Genomic DNA, 22,227 nt, shown 5'->3' with positions numbered 1-22,227 from the left:
TGGGAGGGTTGTCCAGTCGGTCTTTTCGGAGAGACATCGTAAGAGTGTGAGATTTGTCAGGATTGAAAGACATGTTCCACTTGTTTGCCCAGTCTGTGATTTTGTCCAGGTCTGCAAAGAGTGAGGAGGCTGCAGACTGCCGATCTGAGGGATGAAGAATGGAGTGACAGAGAGTAGAGTCATCAGCAAAGAGATAGAGAGGATTTTCAAGAGAGTCAGAGAGATCATTGATGAAGACCAGAAAAAGCACAGGGCCCAGAACACTGCCTTGGGGAACTCCAGCCTGAACAGGAAGAGGAGATGAGAGAAACCCATTCAGGGCCACACGGTGACTACGACTAGAGAGGAAGTCCGCCAGCCATGCATGGAGATTTCCATGGATACCAAAAGAGGACAGTTTGGTGAGCAGAGCGGGGTGCCAGACCGTGTCGAAGGCACGTGATATGTCAAGGGAGACAGGTCTAATTTCCTGTTTGGTATTGAGGACCTCCATCCACTTTTGAGAAAGTAGAAGCAGCATGTCCAGAGTAGAGTGACCAGGTCTGAAACCAAATTGATGATCAGAGATCAAGCCATTGGAGAAGAGGAAAGGTTTCAGATATGAAGAGGGAGACAGATAAGAAAGTTCGGTCCTGAGAACGAAGAGAAATTGTTTCCTGGCTCTCCTGAGGGTGGACACACACTTGTTTCGGGCTTTGTGAAAGGAAATGAGATTTCCTTCCGTTGGATTTGCTTTCCAGGAGACGAAAGCAAGTTGTTTCTGGGCAATAGCCTCACCACAAGATTCCGTGTACCATAGACGGGAGGAAGGGTATGACAACTGAAGACGAGATGGGATAAATCTGTGCATGAGAGAGAGCAATTTACTTTGGAAGAATTCCCAGGATGAGTTGATGTCAGAGGCGGTAGAGATGGGAGACCAGTCCAGATGATGGATGGCTGCTTGAAGACCGTGCAAGTTGGCCTGAGTGAAATGCCAGACTCGTCGACGCTGAGGAGGCTCTCTGAGAATGGTCAGAGAGATGTCCACTTTAACAAGCACATGATCAGATGAGCCGATTGGAGCAGAAGAAGAGCAGCAGACATTTTCAGGGAAGATAGTCATAACCAAGTCCAGAAGAGAAGATGCTCCGTTGACTGAGATCCGGGTCGGGAAATTGACAGATTGTGTCAGTCCCAGTGAGTCACAGAAGTCCTTTGCTGAAGAACCATGGCTGGTGAGAGAGGTACCCACACCCAGCCAACTGGCATGGTGACAACTGAAATCACCACATATGAGGAAGAGAGAGTTGGGATGGGTAGATAGAAGTTGGTCCATATTATCAGACAGCGAGATGTAGATGGAGTCATCACTGTTTGGTGGACGGTACAACACACATGTGAACAAAAGGTGGGAGCGAAGGGGAAGCCGTAGCCAAAGGGATTCCTGGGGGTGAGGTGGAGAGAGGGCAGTGCAGGGCCAGTGAGGAAGAGATTTTTTAAATAAAGATAGCAACCCCACCTCCAGGACGAGGCTCAGGTCTATCATACCGGATGAGGGAGTAACCTGGGAGAGATACCAAGGAATCAGAGACATCATGAAGGAGGAAAGTTTCTGTTAAGCAGATCACGTCTGGTTTGTCAGAAGCAACCTGTATGGAGAGATCAGTCAAGTTTGAGCGAAGGCCCTGTAGTGCAGCGGCATAGCAAACCAATTGTGCATTTTGTGATGGAAGCACCAAATTTGGCAGAATGATAGAATATTATATGGAGAACATTTTCAGATATGGAACCACTTTGGAATTCACCCCAATGTGGCCGCCATATTGGATTTCAAAATGGCGGCTTAAAAATCTTTAATTACAAATATTTCTGGTTCTATACCAGCTACAGCCTTGATTTTAGTGTCTGGATGTACAAACTTGAGGTCAAGGAATTGAATGGTTCTACTTAGAAGTTGATTTACTGACGCCATATTGGATTCCAAGATGGTGGCTTCCGAAAATCTGCTGACCGATATCTCTGGTTCTATGCCAGCTAGATACTTGATTCTGGTGTCTAGATGTACATTTCTGAGGTCAATGAATTGAATGGTTGTATTGAAATATGTTTTAATGCACATAAGCAACTGATAATCCCATATTACGTACATTGTATACACACGTTCAGCAAGAGAACTAGCGAGCGTATTGCATCAAGTCATGCCAAGTGTCACAGTTCCAACTCAATGTGAGCAGTCACCATCACAGGCACACAGTGCTGTGCATTTCAGAGCCGCTTTCTTGCACTTGCATCTCCCACTGCAACCGTTTTCGCACCCACAACAGATGAGTTCATAGCAGGATTTGGCAGCTTCTGGTAGTGTTGTCCACAGAGGATCGAACTGTCCGTCATTGTCCACCCACCCCCAGTCGCATGGTGATGGGAGATAGCAGTGTGGGACAAGAGACTGTCCCCAACAATGTCCACCCTGGTAAGTTGCTCTCTTCACGTGTTGTACAAGGGCGGCCTGTGTTGGAGGTATTGCTTCAATGGATCGAGATTTCTTTGCAAAGAGTTTCTTTCTTGCCAGATTCACCTCAGAACATGTGCATGTGCGGTCGTACAGAAGCACTACGTATCTCTCCAGGGTTGCCAGTGTATCCTCAGGGATCTCACTTGGTGCAGATGCCAGGTCCAGGAATGCATTGGTCACTTCTGGAAAAGTTTCCCATACTGCCCATGCTGTTTTCTTGCCACGACCTGCAAAGCTCGAGACGGTATCACACCCTGTGATTGCATGGAAGATTGGCAGTGCCTTGGCTTTGTCTGGTCCCAGGGTAGCAGACAGCTCGTGTGCTGCTATGTAGCGGAAGTTCTTTCCGGTTCCAAGCGCTAACCAGAGTTCGTCCACTACCTCATTAAGCTCCTGGGCCATCCACACAGCGAGAACCACCACATCTGTGTCCACGGTGCGGATGAGTACTCTGCGGTGTCCAGATTTCATAGCAGCTGCTGCGTGGAGCATCATGCGCGTGTCTGCTTCCTCGTGATTGCACGGGGCCAAAGCGGCTGTGTCTGCACATGGTGGTACAGCAATGACCTGTTGGTGTAAGCATGAACAATACCGTGATGTAAATTAAATGTGAATTCCTTTGGTGTAGGTGGTCACGAATAAAACCTGACATGAATCTGCATAACATTTATTAATTTATTTCAGTACATTATTTCAAGTACATAAATACAGGGCAATTATTATTATTATTATTATTATTATTATTGTTATTTACTTGGCATCAAACACATGAAATCATACAATATGACATTGCACATATAACAGTAGCCTGTTCATGTACACTCCCCCAAGATGCCAGGAAAGAAAAAAGCAATTCAAGAACACTATGGCCAATAGGCCTTTCTTAACAATTTGAGGGAGTGTACCGTGGACAGCTAAAGATTATATATACAATACAAAATATTATTCCGAATAGATAATACAAATCGGGATTATATAATCAAAATTAAATTATATGAAAAGAATACACATATGTGGGTAAGAATTTACTCTACAACAGCATAAATCAATAATACATTGTATAATATGTACTGAAACCACAGAAGATTGTACACACACTCTCAAACACACAAGCAGGCACGCACCCACTCTCACCACCCAGACACATACACACACTTTCACTAACACACACTAACATACATCATGCACATTACCTGTTCACCGTCAGTAGCAATCAGCTGTTTGTCTGGCACATCGATGGACTCCGTGACCTGCTTAGACAGAAAGCTGAAGAGTTCCTCCTTGTTCTCGTCGACACGGAGGAAACTGTGCCAGTTGCCTGGTAGGAGGGCAGAGCCAGTGACACGTCTGCGTATTCCCTTGCCTCTGTTGGTCCTTGCAGTTGCCTTCAGGCTGCCTGACTTTGCATAGCGGTCCCACACTAGATCGAGACGAGATCGATGTTGAAGCTGTGACATAATGTATGGAACGAATACTTTTGTGGCATAGTCAAGAAATGTTTTGGTCTGGCCTGGGCTCAGCATTTGAACTATTACAGCTCCATCGAGGATCACAGAAGATACTTGTGGTGGGTCCGACTTTGTTTCGACAAGCTGTTCTAAGGGCTGCAACAAGTCAGCTTTGGAACCAAAGCGGCGCTGTCCATTTTGCGAGAGTGCTGGCGGATGTGCGCTGTTCTCATGTTTGAAGAACTGCTCGAGACCCCCATCTCTGGTTTGGCATGCGATGTATAGTCTGGAGAAGAGCTCTGAATCACTCTTTGCAGAGGCTACTTGTTGTTTGCTCTTCTGGGCAGCTTTGACCTTGATGGATGAAAACAACGGGAGTTTGTTGCGTTTGATGACATCATTGAGTGGCTTGGATCTGTCTGCCAGACGTTCCTTCTCAAATGAATGGAACTGATCTCTCCCAATCTGTACAGCTGTACGCACAGTATCTACAACAGCTGGGCCCAAGATCTCCAGTGTGCCCAGGACCAGCAAATCTGTGCTTTCTTCTTCAAAGGGGCTGCCCATCTCTTCGATGACTGTTGTCAGTGCACGGACATCTTGGACGAACTTCTTCTGCACACTGTCGGTTTGCTCATGGTGGTGGGTGTGCTCTCCCCTTTGGCGCAGTTGCTGTGAGGTCTCAAATTCTGTGATGACCCGAGCAACTTCGGGGCCAGCCACCATCCACCGTCGAAGGGCACTTGGATTTTCAGTTAGGCCCACTGCCCCGCCATCGCCTTTGACCGTGGCATTGTTTTGTTCATGAGCCTGGTCTAGGGAGATGGCGGAGAAAGCATGCCTAGTCTTCTTGGATGTGAAGTGCCCCGCATGGAACTTGGCAGCAACATCTGGGTGTTTCTCTGCAATGCCAACCATGTCCCTGATGTGGACTGGTAACCAGCGAGCATAGTGGATATGGTCCAATGCAGCGAACCATGTAGCTAGCTCTGGTAGGGTGTCCATGTACAGCGTGAAGTTGGACTCTCTCAGTGAACGTATGTAGAGGAGTATACAGAGCTCCAGGTTAAGTACAGTGGCCCAGTACTGAAACTGTGGACATGCCGCTGCTCTCTGGTCACACCATGCCTCGAACTCCAATGGTTCCTCATCTCTTGCAGTTGCTCTTTCGTTGTATATGTCATATGCACGATGCTGCAGTATGTGTAGGGCAGCAACAGTTACTTGGTGGGCGCGTCTTGTACGGCTGACGTGAGCTGCACGCAAGAAGGAGTCTGCTGTGCCAGCTGTTGCTATCTCTGCCTGAACCAATGCCTGTGTCCAACCGCTGTCTTGCAGCCAGTCTCCTGCTGTCTTCAAAGCTGCCATCTCTGTGTGTAGACCACCCATCATGACCACAAAGAGATCTTCACCATGTGTGTCTGGCCAGTTCCATTGCACCTGCTTGGCGATCGCATAAAGTGGTTGGTCCAGTGTGACGACGGGTATCTGTCCAGGGTTTAGCTCATTGATCGCTGCTTTCACGACATCCATGGCATGGCGGATCATTGGCACTGAGTGGGCTTGGTCATGGAAGAGGGGAAGCAAGGCAGTGGGTGTGACTGTGATACTAGTATCCTTGGCCGATTGGTTCTCTGCGTGATGTGCAGCCCAAGAAATGTTTCCTGGATTCTGTGTGTCACCACTGTCACATGCATCCTTCACAGTCTGGAGCCACCTCTTCTCTTTATCCAGTTCAGCTTGTGCAGGATTCCTCTGCAGCGACGCCTGGGTTCCAGCTGGTACAGGGTGGCTTTTGGCAAGTGAACTAACTGGTTGTACATCTGTGTAATACCGTGGAAGGTCCTCCACAGTTTTGACATTTGAGACACCCCCGATGATGACAATACCTCGGTCTGTGCCTTGATTGTCATAGTCTGGATGTTGTATCAATGAAATACCAGTTCCGTGGAAGGAGTCGTGTGCTGTCGTGGAACTGGGATTGTGGTCTATATTATCCACAGCTGATGTGGTGAACACTCCACCGCGGAGCTTTGGGGGACAGACCACCTTCTCCGCCCGAAAGCGCTGACAGACCCCGTTCCCCAGCTCTGCAGAGATCCGTAGCACTCTATCATAGGCAATGCTGATCCCTAGTCCAGATAATGTGTCAACCAGTTCCCTCTTTCTCGTATGGGCTTGAAGCATCAAGCCAAGATATATTGGCAAAGGAGTCTCTTGACTAATGCTGTGTCGTACGTCTGTGCCTGCACCTCTCCTCTCATGCTTCACACTGTTGTATTTGAGAAGTTGAGCTATTGTCACAGACGCCGATGCCGATGACTGACATGCCTGATCTTTGATGCCTGCGCCCTCTAAAATCATGGAGACCATTGTCAGCAGCAGTTGTGGCACAGACTCTTCTTGACATTTGTTTGAGAAGGACCCATTGAAAGGCTGAGATGACTGGAACATATCCTTCCTTATAATCCCTGCAGCTCGTGCCAGGTGCACAACATCACTGTCAATATCATGTTGACATGCCTTGGCTAATGCACTGCCAATGTCTTCCTGAAACACCAGCAGGACATCTCTTCCCTGCCTGTGCTCCTGCAGATCAGGGAAGTGTGCCAGGATACGCTCCTTGAGTCTGGTTGTATGGACTCGTGTTTCCAGCACAACTCCGAACTGTTCCATTCTCATTGTGTAGAGCTTGGTGAGGTCTGCCATCTTGAATACAGGAGCAGTGTCTTCTTCTTTAGCAGTTTCCTCTATGTACGTTACCAGTTCAGCAAGGACTATTGCTGAAATGACATCTACCGTGCTCTGGCTTTGCTCAGCAAGCTTTTTTGCTGCGCTCACGCGGTTGTATAGGGATGTCAAACATTTCTTATGGTACTTGGCCTCTCTTGCGACCATGTCCCCAGCACTCAGTTGGGCTAACAAAGTGGTATCCTGAAGAAACTCTGCAGCCTTGCGAACGTGTTTATCTAGTTCCAATGTCGCTGCTTGATGAAACTCCAAACCAAGCTCTTGCTGGCAGAAGAAGCACAAATTGTCGCATATGCTATCAACACAAGCTGCCTGAGACCTAGTAAGCTTGTACTTATCTGTGATTGTACTGGGGATAGGGCTTCCCTCTGAATGACTTCTCTTCTGTACCCGCTGTAGCTTGGTAGTGTTATATTTCACCCTGCATGACTTGTGCCACTTGGCTTGGTGGGCAGCTAGAGTGGCAGCTATCCCTTGGCCTTCATCCAGTCGTTGCAAGTCCACGTCTTGTGGCAGCTTGCCTAGTTTATTGAATGCTGATAGATTGTCTTCAAGTGTCTTGTATCCAGCACCTGCATCAGTTCTTTTCGTGACAGCAGGACACTGTAGGGACTCTCCTATATCAACTTGACACAGAACACAGAGTTCCCAGTCCAGTGGCGTCTTTGGCGTTGAAGTTACATGCTTGGTAACATGAACTAACTTGAACTGCTTCGACATGATTGAAACCTGGATGGAGCAAACAAACAAAAAAGTCGTTTAATTAGGGGTTAATCAACGGACCAGCATGTTTTATCTACAGGACAATACACGACCCCCCCTGAAATTTGACACCAAATGACCTCTTTTAGGGGTATTTTTGGCCGAAATTTTCAAATTTTTCACTCCCCAGACCCCTAGATGTTCCCTTGAGCTCAGAATCGCCGCTGTAATGTGTCTACTGATGTTAGAAAAGATATAGGGTGAATGGGGCAATAATTGTGCCTGTAGGATTTGTTTCCGCCACCCCCCCTAAGGGTTACAGATTTTTAAAGCCGCCATTTTGAAATCCAATATGGCGGCGACCTTGGGTCAATTTCAAAGTGGTTCCATATCTGAAAATGTTCTAAATATAACATTCTATCATTGTGCCAAATTTGGTGCTTCCATCACAAAATGCACAATTCTTCTTAAATTTTTGCTATGCCGCTGCACTACTGGATGTTTGAGGTCCATACTGTTAAAGAAGCGGAAGGGGGAGCATCGGATACAGAACAGGGGGGGAGGGGGAGCGGTGGGGTAAGATGTGGAAGAGGAGGAAGAGGTAGGGAGAGCTGTTGAAGGTGTGTCAGAGATTTCAGAATAGCTTGGAGAAAGGGAAGAATGGGGCGGACAAAAGGTTTGATGGTGATTGGGTGAGGTGCAGTGAGGTGTTATTTGAGGAGGGGGAAGAGTGAGGCAGAAGGTTGAGGGAGATGAAGGTGAAAGTTGGAAGGGGGAAGAAGCGGGGAGGACGCTTTGAGGAGGAGGGGTGAGAGGGGAGTCTAGGAGGGGAGGAGTGAGGGAGAGTCTCGGAGGGGAGGGGTGTGGGGGGAGTTTAGGAGGGAAGGGGCAAGGGGGAGATTTGAAAGGGATGGGTGATGGGGTAGATTTGGAGGGGAGGGGCAAGGGGGAAGATTTGAAAGAGATGGGTGATGGGGATGATTTGGAGGGGAGGGGCAAGGGGGTAGATTTAGAGGGGAGGGGTGATGGGGAAGTTTTGGAGGGGAGGGGTGATGGGGAAGTTTTGGAGGGAAGGGGTGATGGGGAAGATTTGGAGGGGAGGGGCAAGGGGGAAGATTTGAAAGGGATGGGTGTTGGGGAAGATTTGGAGGGGAGGGGCAAGGGGGAATATTTGAAAGAGATGGGTGATGGGGAAGATTTGGAGGGGAGGGGCAAGGGGGTAGATTTGGAGGGGAGGGGTGATGGGGAAGTTTTGAAGGGGAGCGGTGATGGGGAAGTTTTGGAGGGAAGGGGTGATGGGGAAGTTTTGGAGGGAAAGGGTGATGGGGAAGATTTGGAGGGGAGGGGTGAGATTGGATTTTGAAAAGTACGATTAATGGGAAACGAACATTTATTGCAAAATGAGTTTCTTGAGACCTTCGAGTCAAAAATACGTTTGAGGACGCTGAAGGATGGGTGGAGTGCTGGAGAGTTTAGGGAATGTATGAAAGAGGCACTGTAAGAGATGGAATTTTTTTTTGGAATGAATAGATTTGGTGAGCAAGTCGAAAGCATCCTTTTATAGAAGAAGAAGAAAAAGGTGTTATAGTATACGACAGAATACAGTTCTTCAGGTGACAGTTTAAACATTTTTTAACAACGTGATCACGTGATCACGAACAACGTGGTCGAAGAACGAAGGAACAAATAAGAATGAACAAACGGATAAGAACAGAAAAGGAAATATTTTTTGGGGTTTTTTTTTTTTGAGTTGAGATTTTAAAACAAGGAAGTATGGGGTGAAAAGACCGTGAAAAACAGAGACCAAAAGTAATTGCAGCGCAATCGAAGAACCGCTGAGACAAAAACAAAGCCTCGAGCCAAGGTCAGACACGGTAGCCGACTACACAAGGCCTCAGAATACGCGACACGAACTAACCGACGATTCTGTACACAGGTATGAAAAACCAACACCGAGAATCCTATTAAAGACACACCAATAGTTACACACACCGAAAGAAAGATACAGTTTCGACAAAAACACAATTGTGGAAAAATTACTTAACTTCGAAAGCGTGCGCGCATGGGCAGCTTTGAAGTTTATTCATAATTCGTCCACACCTTTTTTAAATATCATGTTATATATTGCTTTTCACCTGATCTCTCAATGGTGAAGAATCACTTAAATATTAAATTATTCTCATATCCGAATCCATATTCAGATCTTCACCAAAATCGAAACGATTAGTCCTTTTCACACACACAACCAGTCCACCAAGTTTCGTCCAAATCCTTCCATAACTTTTTGAGATATCCTACTATGTATCGTTTTAAGGCCATATCTCCCAATGGTGAAGAATCACTTTAAAAATTATACTAGCCGGATCCGATTCCGGATCTTCACCAAAACCTAATCATTTCGTCTTCATCACACATGCTACCTGTTTGCCAAATTTCGTCCGAATCCGTCCACAACATTTTGAGACATCTTGTTCACAAACGGACAAATGGACAGACAAACAAACAGACAGACAGGGGGGGTGAAAACATAACCTCCATCCACCTTTGGTGGCGCAGGTAACAAAATAGTGTGCAGATGTATATTGTACACCATTATGCATTGTCTTTGTGCCAATTTTGAACAAAATCGCTTCATACATCTCCGAGATGTGGCTACAGACAAAGGCACGGACAAACGAGATACAATCCATAAGCCACTTCTTCAGAATAAGTCCAACGGGGGCTGATAACTTGCACAAAGGGAAAGGACAATTGTCCCATAAACATGTGTTGTATGCACATTTGCTTCCATTCACCAATTACAATATAAAATGGTTTTGTCTCGTTGACCTGTCATGATATAATGTCCTGGATGGTAACGGCCATAGTTCTCACTGTATGAAAGATATCACGAAGCCTTTTATCATCCAGGTAAAGCGCAAAACAACCGAACCTATCGTTTGAGGATCGCATGCACCATGATGCAGCGCCCCCTGCTGGCGCCGCACCAGAATGGCGTTTTTTTTTGTTTTGATCTCATTTCATCTTGTCGAGAACGAAACATTCAGGCACGACCGACGGAGCTGTTCATGTTACCTTGGGGATGACAATCACCCCATAATGAGAACGTACAATTGACACGGAAATCCCAGGTAGTCAAGGTGTATATGGGAGTCCAATGTAAGGTTTAACGACTAAAGATGGACAAAGGTGTGCAACCTGCCTTGGGAAGGAAATAAACCTGCCCGTTTAGGTATTAACTCTCTCTTGATTCCACGAAGGGCTAATGCCAGAAATATTACCTGTACTGTAATGCGCTGCGCGTCGGACGGTGATTAGCACACCTGTGTATACCCCGAGTTCATAAAGGTTATCGTTCACAGACAAAGACTAACTAACACCTGCCTTGATAAAGTCTTCGCATTTACCTCCAGGCAGTTGAGAGCACGATCATTGGATTTTGATTACCAATGAGGTACCCGTGCTACGCACGTGCTAATGAGTTACCCGTGCTACACACGGGTGGGAGGCCTGAGGCAAACTGGCAATGCAGATACTGCGAATGCTAAAGCATAAAACCAATAAATTCCACATTCATGTAGCACCTTCAGTCGCACGTCAGACATGGACATCAAGTTCGTGAAGGACTTCCATGAAAAACGTACCCCTTCGCAAACAAACGGGTACGTTCACATATAGAAACATCGATCGTGGGACCGTGGCGAATCTGCATATGACGATTCGCGCATTACACGTTTAGAAAGTAGAAACCATCACGGCATGTCGTCATTCACTTGAACTCGATATCTCTTTTTTCATTCCAAACAGCATAACTCCAATCACAAATGAAACAGCATTAATCTAAAAAAAATAAACTTTTAACAACAATGTTAATGTTTCTTTCATTGTAAAAACTATCAAGTCAACAGTTAAAAGGATTTTGAGCCGATAGGTGTTACGGCCTTGGCAAGATCGATGGAGCCAGCGATCTGTTAGCTTATACACCGCCCAAATAGCTATGTGGAATTCTCTCATGTAGAGATTACACCCACGTTGTTTGAACTTTGGCCGAGGTTATTATTTACTTTTAATGATGTTTACATACGAATCAAAAAGAAGATAATTGGTTTTGGGTCGTCCTTTCCGCATATCTCGTGGGATTGTGAGTTGGAGAGATGACCGTGATGGTGGGGAGAGGGTTGGCATTCTCTCAAGCAGGGATTCAACCCATGTCCTTATAAAAGGTCTTTGACTGAGGTCATTGTTTTTAACTGTGTGTTTTCATTCGTCAGGTTGCGATCGGTGCAGCCGTTTGTGCGGTACCCGAGAAAATAACGTTATGGGGGAGTCCAAACCTGAAAATGCTGGGGACCAAAGGTGAAATTGGAAAAACAATAAAGCCTATTTTACTCTAGGGGGTCTTTTTTAACCCTCTGGAGTCTACTATCGGCTTGTAGCCATTTCGACGCATGGCGTGAAGCCGATAGAATCGGCTTGTAGACTCCAGAGGGTTAAAGACTCTTCATGTCAAATCAGACTCTTAATGTCAAATCAGACTCTCTGTGTCAAATCAGACTCTTTATGTCAAATCAGACTCTATATGTTCAATCAGACTCTCGATGTCAAATCATTCTCCTTATCAATTCAGGCTCTCAATGTCAATTCAGGCTATCAATGTCAAATCAGACTCTTTATGTCAAATAAAGAGTCTGATTGAGAGACTTGATCTGACAGACTTGATCTGACAGACTTGATCTGCTCAACAGAAACTTTCCTCCTTCAAGATGTCTCTGATTCCTTAATATCTCTTTCTGGTTACTCCCTCCTCCGGTATGATAGACCTGAGCCTCGTCCTGGTGGTGAGGTTGCCATATTTATCAAAAACTCTCTTCCTCACTCTCCTTGCACTGCCCTCTCTCCACCCCACCCCAAGGAGTACCTCTGGCTACGACTTCCTCTCCGCTCCCACCTTTTGTTCATATGTGTTCTGTACCATCCTCCAAACAGTGATGACTCCATTTACATTTCGCTGTCTGACAACATAGACCAACTTCTATCAACTCATCCAAACGCTCTCTTCCTCATATGTGGCGACTTCAACTGTCATCATGCCAGCTGGCTGGGTGTGGGTTCCTCTCTCACCAGCCCTGGCACCTCAGCAAAGGACTTCTGCGACTCATTGGGACTGACACAATCTGTCAATTTCCCGACCCGGATCTCAGTCAATGGAGTATCTTCTCTTCTGGACTTGGTTATGACGAACTTCCCTGCAAATGTCTGCTGCTCTTCTTCTGCTCCAATCGGTTCTTCTGATCATGTGCTTGTTTATGTGGACATCTCTCTGGCCATTCTCAGAGAGCCTCCTCAGCGCCGACGAGTCTGGCATTTCACTCAGGCTGACTGGCATGGTCTGCAAGCAGCCATCAATCATCTGGACTGGTCTCCAATCTCTACTGCCTCTGACATCAATTCTTCCTGGGAATTCTTCCAAAGCAAACTGCTCTCTCTCTCTCATGCACAGATTTATCCCATCTCGTCTTCAGTTGACTTACCCTTCCTCCCGTCCATGGTACACTGAATCTTGTGGTGAGGCAGTTGTGCTGAAACCACTTGCCTTTGCCTCTTGGAAGGCAAATCCAACTGAAGGCAATCTCCGTTCCTTCCACCAAGCTCGGAACAAGTGTGTGTCTACCGTCAGGAGTGCCAGGAAGCACTATCTCTCCACACACAAGATAGAACTCTCAAACCTGTCTCCTTCCTCCAAATCCTGTTGGCGTCTGGTCAAATCCGTTTCTGGTGTTTGTTCCCACTCCATCCCCTCCCTTACCTCAAATGGCTACACAGTTGACAGCGCACGTGACAAAGCCGAATGCCTCAACTCTGTGTTTGCCTCAAAATATTGTGTCCCAAACCCATCTCTCTCTGTTCCCACCTTTCCCAGCCGAACCCAACTGCTCCTGGACTCTGTGCCCTTCTCTCCTGACAAGGTCGATAAGTTTTTGTCAAACATCGACTCTGATTCTGCAACTGGACCAGACGGCATTAGCCCACGGCTCCTAAAGTCCTGCTCTTCCGCTCTATCTCACCCTCTCTCTGTTCTTTTCACCCTCTCTTTTGCTCAAGGTCATCTGCCAGCATCTTGGAAATCAGCAAACATTACTGCTTTACACAAAAAATGTGCAAAAACAGATCCTTGCAACTACAGACCAATCAGCCTGCTCCCAATTATCAGCAATGTCATGGAATCCATCATTGCTTCGGATCTCAAATCCTTCCTCTTCTCCAATGGCTTGATCTCTGATCATCAATTTGGATTCAGACCAGGCCATTCTACTCTGGACATGCTGCTTCTGCTGTCTCAACAATGGATGGAGGTCCTCAATGCCAAACAGGAAATCAGAGCTGTCTCCCTTGACATATCACGTGCCTTCGATACGGTCTGGCACCCAGCTCTGCTCACCAAACTCTCCTCCTATGGTATCCATGGAAATCTCCACTCATGGCTTGCGGACTTCCTCTCTGGTTGTAGGCAACGTGTGGCCCTGAATGGATTTCTCTCATCTCCCCTTCCTGTTCTGGCTGGAGTTCCCCAAGGAAGTGTTCTGGGCCCTGTGCTATTTCTGGTCTTCATCAATGATCTCTCCGACTCTCTGGAAAATCCTCTCCATCTCATTGCTGATGACTCCACTATCTTCCGCTCCATTCCTCATCCCTCAGATCGGCAGTCTGCAGCCTCCTCACTCTCTGCAGGCCTGGACAAAATCACAGACTGGTCAAACAAGTGGAACATGTCTTTCAATACTGACAAATCCCACACTCTTACTATGTCTCTCCGAAAAAACCGACTGGAAAACCCTCCCATCTACTTTCTCAACAACCCTCTCCAAGAAGTTCTGTCGCTAAAGCTTTTGGGTCTCACTATCTGCCATGGTCTTTCTTGGGATAACCACATTTCCAAGCTGGCCTCCAAAGCCAGTCGCCGACTGGGCATCCTCCGTCGTGCGAAGTCCTTCCTTGGCACACCTGAACTCCTCACCACATACAAGGCTTTCATCCGCAGCTCAATGGAATACTGTTCCCCCCTCTGGGCCGGTGCTCCTGCCTCACACCTAGCTCAGCTTCACGCTGTTGAAACCAAAGCTTTCAGAATCATTGGAATCTCCTGCGATGTAGTCAACTCCGAGGGCCTTTCACTCACTCACCGCAGGCAGGTTGGTGGTCTTTCTGTCTTTTACCGACTCCTCTCCGGCCTTCCTCCCCCAGCTCTCTCTGTGCTCTGTCCCCCTAATATTCCTACAAGTCGCACAAGATCTGCCAGCAACCCTCTCATGGTTAAACTGCCAAAATCTAGTCTCTCTGCTCACCTTCACTCTTTCATTCCCCTTTTCTCCCGCCTCTGGAACAAACTCCCCCACTCCCTTCAATCCCACTCCTCAATCTAGGTCTTTAAAACAGCTGTCTTCCCCCATCCAAAACCTTGATCTTTTCGACCCCCGCTAATTCACCCCATATACACTTTTTTGAAATTCCAACTTCTTTCCTGGAAGTCCTTGCAGTGTTGATATGTTTTATACATCTCCAATCTCCCCCCCCCCCCCCCCCAAGCCCTCCCCGTCCCACATTTCTCTCGATGTCCTTGCTCTCAAATGTTGTGTTTGTGTCCTTCCCCCTCTCTCCCCATCTTGTGTTCCGCTCCCATTATTTTGTGTTTTATGTGTCGGTTGACTTTTTGTGTGATTAATGATAGCTCTTTCACGAGCCTCGATCTTGTATACAAAAAAAAAATAAAAAAAATTAGACTTTATGTCAAATCAGGCTCCTTGCCAATTCAGACTCTCAATGTCAAATCAGGCTCTCAATGTCAAATCAGACTCTTGATATCAAATCAGACTATGTCAAATCAGACTCTTTATGTCAAATCAGGCTCTCGATGTCAAATCAGACTCTTGATGTCAAATCAGACTCTTTGTGTAAAATCAGACTCTTTATGTCAAATCAGGCTCTCAATGTCAAATCAGACTCTTGATGTCGAATCAGATGCACAATGTCAAATCAGACTTTACGTCAAATCAGACTCTTTATGTCAAATCCGACTCTATGTCAAATCAGGCTCTCGATGTCAAATCAGACTCTCTATGTCAAAGCAGACTCTCTATGTCAAATCAGACTCTCTATGTCAAATCAGGCTCTCGATGTCAAATCAGACTCTCGATGTCAAATCAGGCTCTCGATGTCAAATCAGACTCTCGATGTCAAATCAGGCTCTCGATGTCAAATCAGACTCTCGATGTCAAATCAGACTCTATGTCAAATCAGATTCTCGATGTCAAATCAAGCTCTCGATGTCAAATCAAATTATCTTATAAAATATACTCCTTATCAAAATATACTCCTTATCAAATCAGGCTCTCGATGTCAAATCAGGCTCTGGTTCTCAATGTTAAATCGTTATGTATTCACGTGGACGTAGGTTATGTATTCACCCCTGTTTGTTTGTCTGTCGGTGAGCAGGATATCTAAAAAAAAAAAAAACTTTTGATCAGATTCGGACGAAACCTGGTGGACAGGTTTGATGTGTGACAAGGTCAAATCGATCTGATTTTGGTGAAGATTCGGAGGCAGCTCCGGCCCATCAGTAGGATCAAAAACGTACACTTCTTCCTCCTGGTGGAGGTGTGCGCTCTACCGAGTGCCGATTTAGTTTTTATTTTATCATTGGATCGTTTTAGTTTTAGTACCCACAATACACCATCAGCCGAGAGCACGATGGTGTGGTTGGTTGTTCAAGATACTGAATATGGAACAGAACCAGGACCGAGGATATTATACAGCGAAGAAAGCTAATATCTTGCTCACCTCACTTCATTATCCCTTGTCTTCCATTTCTCTATTTTAATTTTTACAACTCTTTTTTTTAATTTTTAGCTCACCTGGAACGAAGTTCAGGTGAGCTTATGCGATGGCGCGTCGTCCGTCCGTAAACACTTGCAACTTCTTCTCCGAAACCGCTGAAGGGATTGTGACCAAACTTGGCACAAATATTATTTGTTTTGTTTTGACGATAGTTTGTTCACGGAATTAAGGGGTTTACCGGGGTCAAAGTGGATCCAGGTTTGACTCCCCAAAAATAGGTATTCGCTTTCTTTTCAGAAACTACACACGCAATTTCAATGAAAATTCACCACAACCTTCATAACCCGTGTTGTACCAGTGTTTGTTCAAGGCATTAGAAAAATTGGGGTCTAAGGTGGTCAATGGGGTTGGGGGTGGAGGGGGGTTGCCCCCCAAAATAGGTATTTTTTCTATTTTTGTTTAAAGTCTTTTGATTATGTTAGTATGATTCGACATGCTCCTCTGCCTTCTAGCAACCATTGAAATTGGTTTAAGATACCTTCATTCAGTGCAGTATACTGTTTATTCTACCAGGTGAGCGCCAGAGGTATTGCCGCTATTTTTACAATCGGGATGGTAACGATAAGCTAAGGAAGCAATTCACTTCTTATCAGGACAACAACAGCCTTTCAAACAATTTCCCGGCGAAGAGACATTCCATCCAAACGGTCCGAGGCCCCGAGGTAGAAACTCGTGCAATATCTAAGGTATGAGGACTTTGCATACCTTGGATCCCTCGGATTGTAGGTGAGAGGTCAATGCTTCACTAATCCCTCACCAGGGAATTTGTCAGGCATGCAGTGGTCAGTGCCAAAAGCATGTTTTGACCCAAGCGTTTAACACCTTAAACCAATAAAACATAAATCCAACACAAACCATTTGACTTGACGACTTGATCATGCGTGTAAGGATTTGAACAATTCCAAGTAATTATTGCGAATGCACGTGAGTTGTCCACCATCACAATATTGCCAAGAATGCCAAGTTGAAAATGTGATTCAAATCCGACCTTTATGCGAACCTATTGTATGTGTAAGTTCAATAAAATTGAGACGACTCAAAACTCGAATTATCTTATGCAAGCAACCTCGGCTAGGACTTATTTGTGGTAAATTATTGGAGAAATTACCATGTTCTTCCCAAGTTCCTGCCCTTAAAATACAGGGAATACTGCGCACACTCATCGTAACGACACAACCTCAATAGCCAGGTGCTGTCCATTAATACATGAGGTTTGATCACATTATTATACAAGATGCAGCCTCATAGCCACCATAGTATAATACATTATGTGAGGCCTATGGCTACCATAAATTGTTGGCCATTATGGGATACGTTGGGGATATGGTGTAAATAAATTGTTGGGGATATGGTGTAAATCTTGCGCTGATCAGCGAGGCTGGTTCAGTGGTTCATAGTACGTAAGTAGACATACAGTCACGTGAAAAAGTAAGTACACCCCGTGTAAAGTTTTGACTTTTTCAACGTATTTCAACATACAGCTATTTGATCTTCATTTCAACAATATTGACAGCGAAAGGTGATATAATATAACAAATATCATGAAACATTTACATTTTGTAGTCCATTGTATAATTTAAATAAACATAAATGCAAATTTTGCATGTGGAAAAAGTAAGTACACCCCTACATTTATCACCACTTCAAATACCTAAAATTAGAAACAGGTGAAACCAGCTCAGGTGCAAATGATTAGAACATCGTTAGAGAGGATCTTGGAGGAACCTGTCTTATTTAAACCTCAGACATTTAGTTTGGTTTGCTCTTTGTTGTTGAAGTGTACGGCGTCACCATGCCTAGATCAAAAGAGCTCTCTGAGGCCTTCAGAAAGAAGGTTATAGATGCCTACGAGTCTGGGAAAGGATTTTAAAAGATCTCCAAACAATTTGAAATCAATCATTCGACTGTCCGGAAGATCATCTACAAGTGGAGAAGATTCCAAACAACTGCCAACTTGTTCAGGCCTGGCTGCCCCAGCAAGTTCAGCCCGAGAGCAGACCGCAAGATGCTGAAAGAAGTCTCTAAGAACCCCAGAATGTCATCACGGGACCTACAGGTAGCTCTTGCCACTGTTGATGTCAAAGTGCACGAGTCTACCATGAGAAAGAGGCTGCACAAATTTTATCTACATGGGAGGTGTGCCAGGAGGAAGCACCCCATGGAAGCACCCCATGGGGAGGTGTACACCCCATGTAAAGTTTTGACTTTTTCAACATATTTCAACATACAGCTATTTGATCTTCATTTCAACAATATTGATAGATAAAGGTGATATAATATAACAAATATCATGAAACATTTACATTTTGTAGTCCATTGTATAATTTAAATAAACATAAATGCAAATTTCGCATGTGGAAAAAGTAAGTACACCCTTGGCTCTAATAGATGGTATTGCCCCCTTTGGCAGAAACAACCTCAAGTAGGCGTTTCTTATAATATAACTGTCTACTAGTCTCTGACATTGACTTGGAGAAATTTTTGCCCACTCCTCCAAGCAGAATTCTTTCAGCTGTGCGATGTTTGAGGGGTTTCTTGCATGTACAGCTCGTTTCAAATCCCCCCACAACATCTCGATGGGATTTAGATCCGGGCTTTGACTTGGCCATTCCAGAAACCTCCATTTCTTTCTTTTCAGCCATTCCTTGGTGGATTTACTGGTATGTTTAGGGTCATTGTCATGTTGCAAGGTCCACCTTCGGTTGAGCGTCAACTTCCCGACAGATGGCCTCACATTATCCTCAAGCACCCTCTGGTACAATGAAGAATTCATAGTGGATTCTATGATGGTGAGCTGCCCAGGCCCTGATGCAGCAAATCTGCCCCAAACCATAATATTTCCACCACCATGCTTTACAGTTGGTATCAGGTTCTTGTGGTCAAATGCTGTCTTTGGTTTTCGCCAAACATGTCTTCTGGTACTGTGGCCAAATAGCTCTACCGTTGACTCATCTGTCCAGAGCACATTGTTCCAGAAGTTGTGGTCTTTGCCGAGGTGTTCATTGGCAAACTTTAGTCTAACCCTGATGTTCTTTCTGGACAGCAAAGGTTTCCTCCTGGCACACCTCCCATGTAGATCAAATTTGTGCAGCCTCTGTCTAATGGTAGACTCGTGCACTTTGACATCAACAGTGGCAAGAGCTACCTGTAGGTCCCGTGGTGACATTCTGGGGTTCTTAGAGACTTCTTTCAGCATCTTGCGGTCTGCTCTCGGGCTGAACTTGCTGGGGCGGCCTGGCCTGAACAAGTTGGCAGTTGTTTGGAATCTTCTCCACTTGTAGATGATCTTCTGGACAGTCGAATGATTGCTTTCAATTTGTTTGGAGATCTTTTTAAATCCCTTCGCAGACTCGTAGGCATCTATAACCTTCTTTCTGAAGGCCTCAGAGAGCTCTTTTGATCTAGGCATGGTGACGCCGCACACTTCAACAACAAAGAGCAAACCAAACTAAATGTCTGAGGTTTAAATACGACAGGTTCCTCCAAGATCCTCTCTAACGATGTTCTAATCATTTTCACCTGAGCTCGTGCACCTGATTCTAATTTTAGGTATTTGAAGTAATGATAAATGTCGACGTGTACTTACTTTTTCCACATGCGAAATTTGCATTTATGTTAATTTAAATTATACAATGGACTACAAAATGTAAATGTTTCATGATATTTGTTGTATTATATCACCTTTATCTATCAATATTGTTGAAATGAAGATCAAATAGCTGTATGTTGAAATATGCTGAAAAAGTCAAAACTTTACATGGGGTGTACTTACTTTTTCACATGACTGTATACATACATAGTTATGGAAGATGGAAGAGCTTCAAGCTGGGCACCAAAAGCACATTCTCAGCTCCTCTTGCAAACGATGATCACCATTACTGCATATATCAGAAAAATGGAGGAAACATTAAATTCTTCACATTCTTTCACTGAAAGCAATTACTTAAAGGGGAGATGGAAACAAGATCCCCATTTACAGATTCCCCAGCTGTGCTCAACGAGTTGGAAGAGCGAGCCAAAGATGATTCGCTGGAGACTGAGAAGGTTGGTCATATTGCTCTGGAATTTTAAACTTTGTTATTGAAGCAAGAACCAACCATGTTCTCTCATTTAATAACCTTAAATCATTTTTACACTGAAATCCTTTGCATATCCAAGTCGAACACTGACTTATACACACACAGGTCTAACAATCAAATCCTAGCTTCTCCATAACTAGTTTATATAGACTAGGCCACATTATACCTTGGGTATATTTTGCATATTGTACTAACTCCAACACTCATCCTGTTAGCTTGATCCCCAATCTGGACCGTCGGAGACCAGAGAAGGGGGGCATTGTATTGGCTACCCCAGACTGTACCCCATGCTATAAAATAACCTGCGTCAGAATATATACAAAAGGTATAATGTGGCCGAGCCGAGACAATACCTGCATATAACAACAACAATAACAACAAGCAGCTGATACTCCAGGTCCTCCGCCTTCTGGATGGTATGAGGAATAGACCTGTGTAATATGAAAGCGAAATCGTGTGCACAAGCCAAGTTGCCATGATGGTTGTCAGGGCACATAATTCAGCCAATCAAAGCCGTGATTTAATGAGGTTGAGATAATATCAGGACGAATAGATATCTGCAATATGAAAACAAAATGTTCAAGGTTTTTTTAAATATTGCAGACACAAAGGTACATGGTCAGATAATCGGTCGGTCGGAATTGGGGCTGGCATATAAACTAGTTACAAAGAAGGGTGGGGCTGGCAAGATGGCCAACAGGTATGCACACTCACCCCTGAGCTGTCTCTGCCTGGGTTCGATTGTTGGCCAAGCTGTAAACTGCCAGCCTGGTGTCTGGCAGACAGGGTGAGGCGTCAATGTGTGTGCTGTCCCTCTATGGACGTTAAACCGTGTGTCCTGTCTTCCGTCTGCTGGCATTAGTTGGTGAATGTTACAGACCACACGGTGTCATTCACGAAGAGGAGTCGAGCTATCGCCGGCACCCTGAACAAATTACAAATTCCTGTCCTCGCCTACAGGGCTCACTGCACCAATGGCGCAGTTGCACCCCTCTCAACCAATGATGATACTCGCAGCCACGAAACCAACTATTTTGAGGTCAAAAGGTCAAAGTGCTGGTGTGATTCTTAATATGAAATAGGCAAATCCTATAAAAGAACGAAACCCATTCGAATTACCTTTTAGAGCCCCTTATAATTACCTTTAGAATTACACTTTAGAATTACTTACCCTCTAGAACCCATTAGAATTACCGTTTGGAATCTTTTAGAATTACCCTTTAGAACACATTAGAATTACCCTTTAGAAACCATTAAAATTACCATTTAGAACTCATTACAATTACCCTTTAGAAACCATTAGAATTACCGTTTGGAATCTTTTAGAATTACCCTTTAGAACACATTAGAATTACCCTTTAGAAACCATTAAAATTACCATTTAGAACCCATCAGAATTACCCTTTAGAACCCATTAGAATTACTCTTCAGAAACCATTAGAATTACCCTTTAGAACCCATCAGAATTACCCTTTAGAACCCATCAGAATTACCCTTTAGAACCCATTAGAATTACTCTTCAGAAACCATTAGAATTACCCTTTAGAACCCATCAGAATTACCCTTTAGAACCCATCAGAATTACCCTTTAGAACCCATTAGAATTACTCTTTAGAAACCAGAATTACCCTTTAGAACCCATTAGAATTACCCTTTAGAACCCATTAGAATTACCCTTTAGAAACCATTAGAATTACCCTTTAGAAACCATTAGAATTACCCTTTAGAAACCATTAGAATTACCCTTTAGAAACCATTAGAATTACCCTTTAGAAACCATTAGAATTACCCTTTAGAAACCATTAGAATTACCCTTTAGAACCCAGAAGAATTACCCTTTAGAAACCATTAGAATTACCCT

The 22,227-nt window shown here is 44.8% G+C and overlaps 1 protein-coding gene across 1 annotated transcript; it reads right to left on the bottom strand.

Moving 5' to 3' along the window:
• Positions 1-2,088: 2,088 nt before the first annotated feature.
• LOC144894213 (uncharacterized) lies at positions 2,089-20,163 on the bottom strand. Its single transcript, XM_078786316.1, has 3 exons — positions 20,152-20,163; positions 3,688-6,531; positions 2,089-3,061 (listed from the first exon to the last, which is right to left on the bottom strand). The coding sequence occupies exons 1-3, from the start codon at positions 20,161-20,163 to the stop codon at positions 2,204-2,206; spliced, it is 3,714 nt and encodes a 1,237-aa protein (XP_078642442.1). The 3' UTR covers positions 2,089-2,203.
• Positions 20,164-22,227: the final 2,064 nt, after the last annotated feature.

The sequence above is a fragment of the Myxine glutinosa genome, chromosome 11, assembly GCF_964187855.1.
Source record: "Myxine glutinosa chromosome 11, kmMyxGlut1.1, whole genome shotgun sequence".
Lineage (NCBI taxonomy): Eukaryota > Metazoa > Chordata > Myxini > Myxiniformes > Myxinidae > Myxine > Myxine glutinosa.
The sequence above is the reverse complement of the archived record's forward strand: the minus strand, read 5'-3'. Positions and strand labels throughout refer to the sequence as shown.

Coding starts and splice junctions, on each gene's coding strand:
- LOC144894213 (XM_078786316.1), bottom strand. Junction 3,062..3,687: donor TTGCTACTGACGGTGAACAG/GTAATGTGCATG, acceptor TTACACCAACAG/GTCATTGCTGTACCACCATG.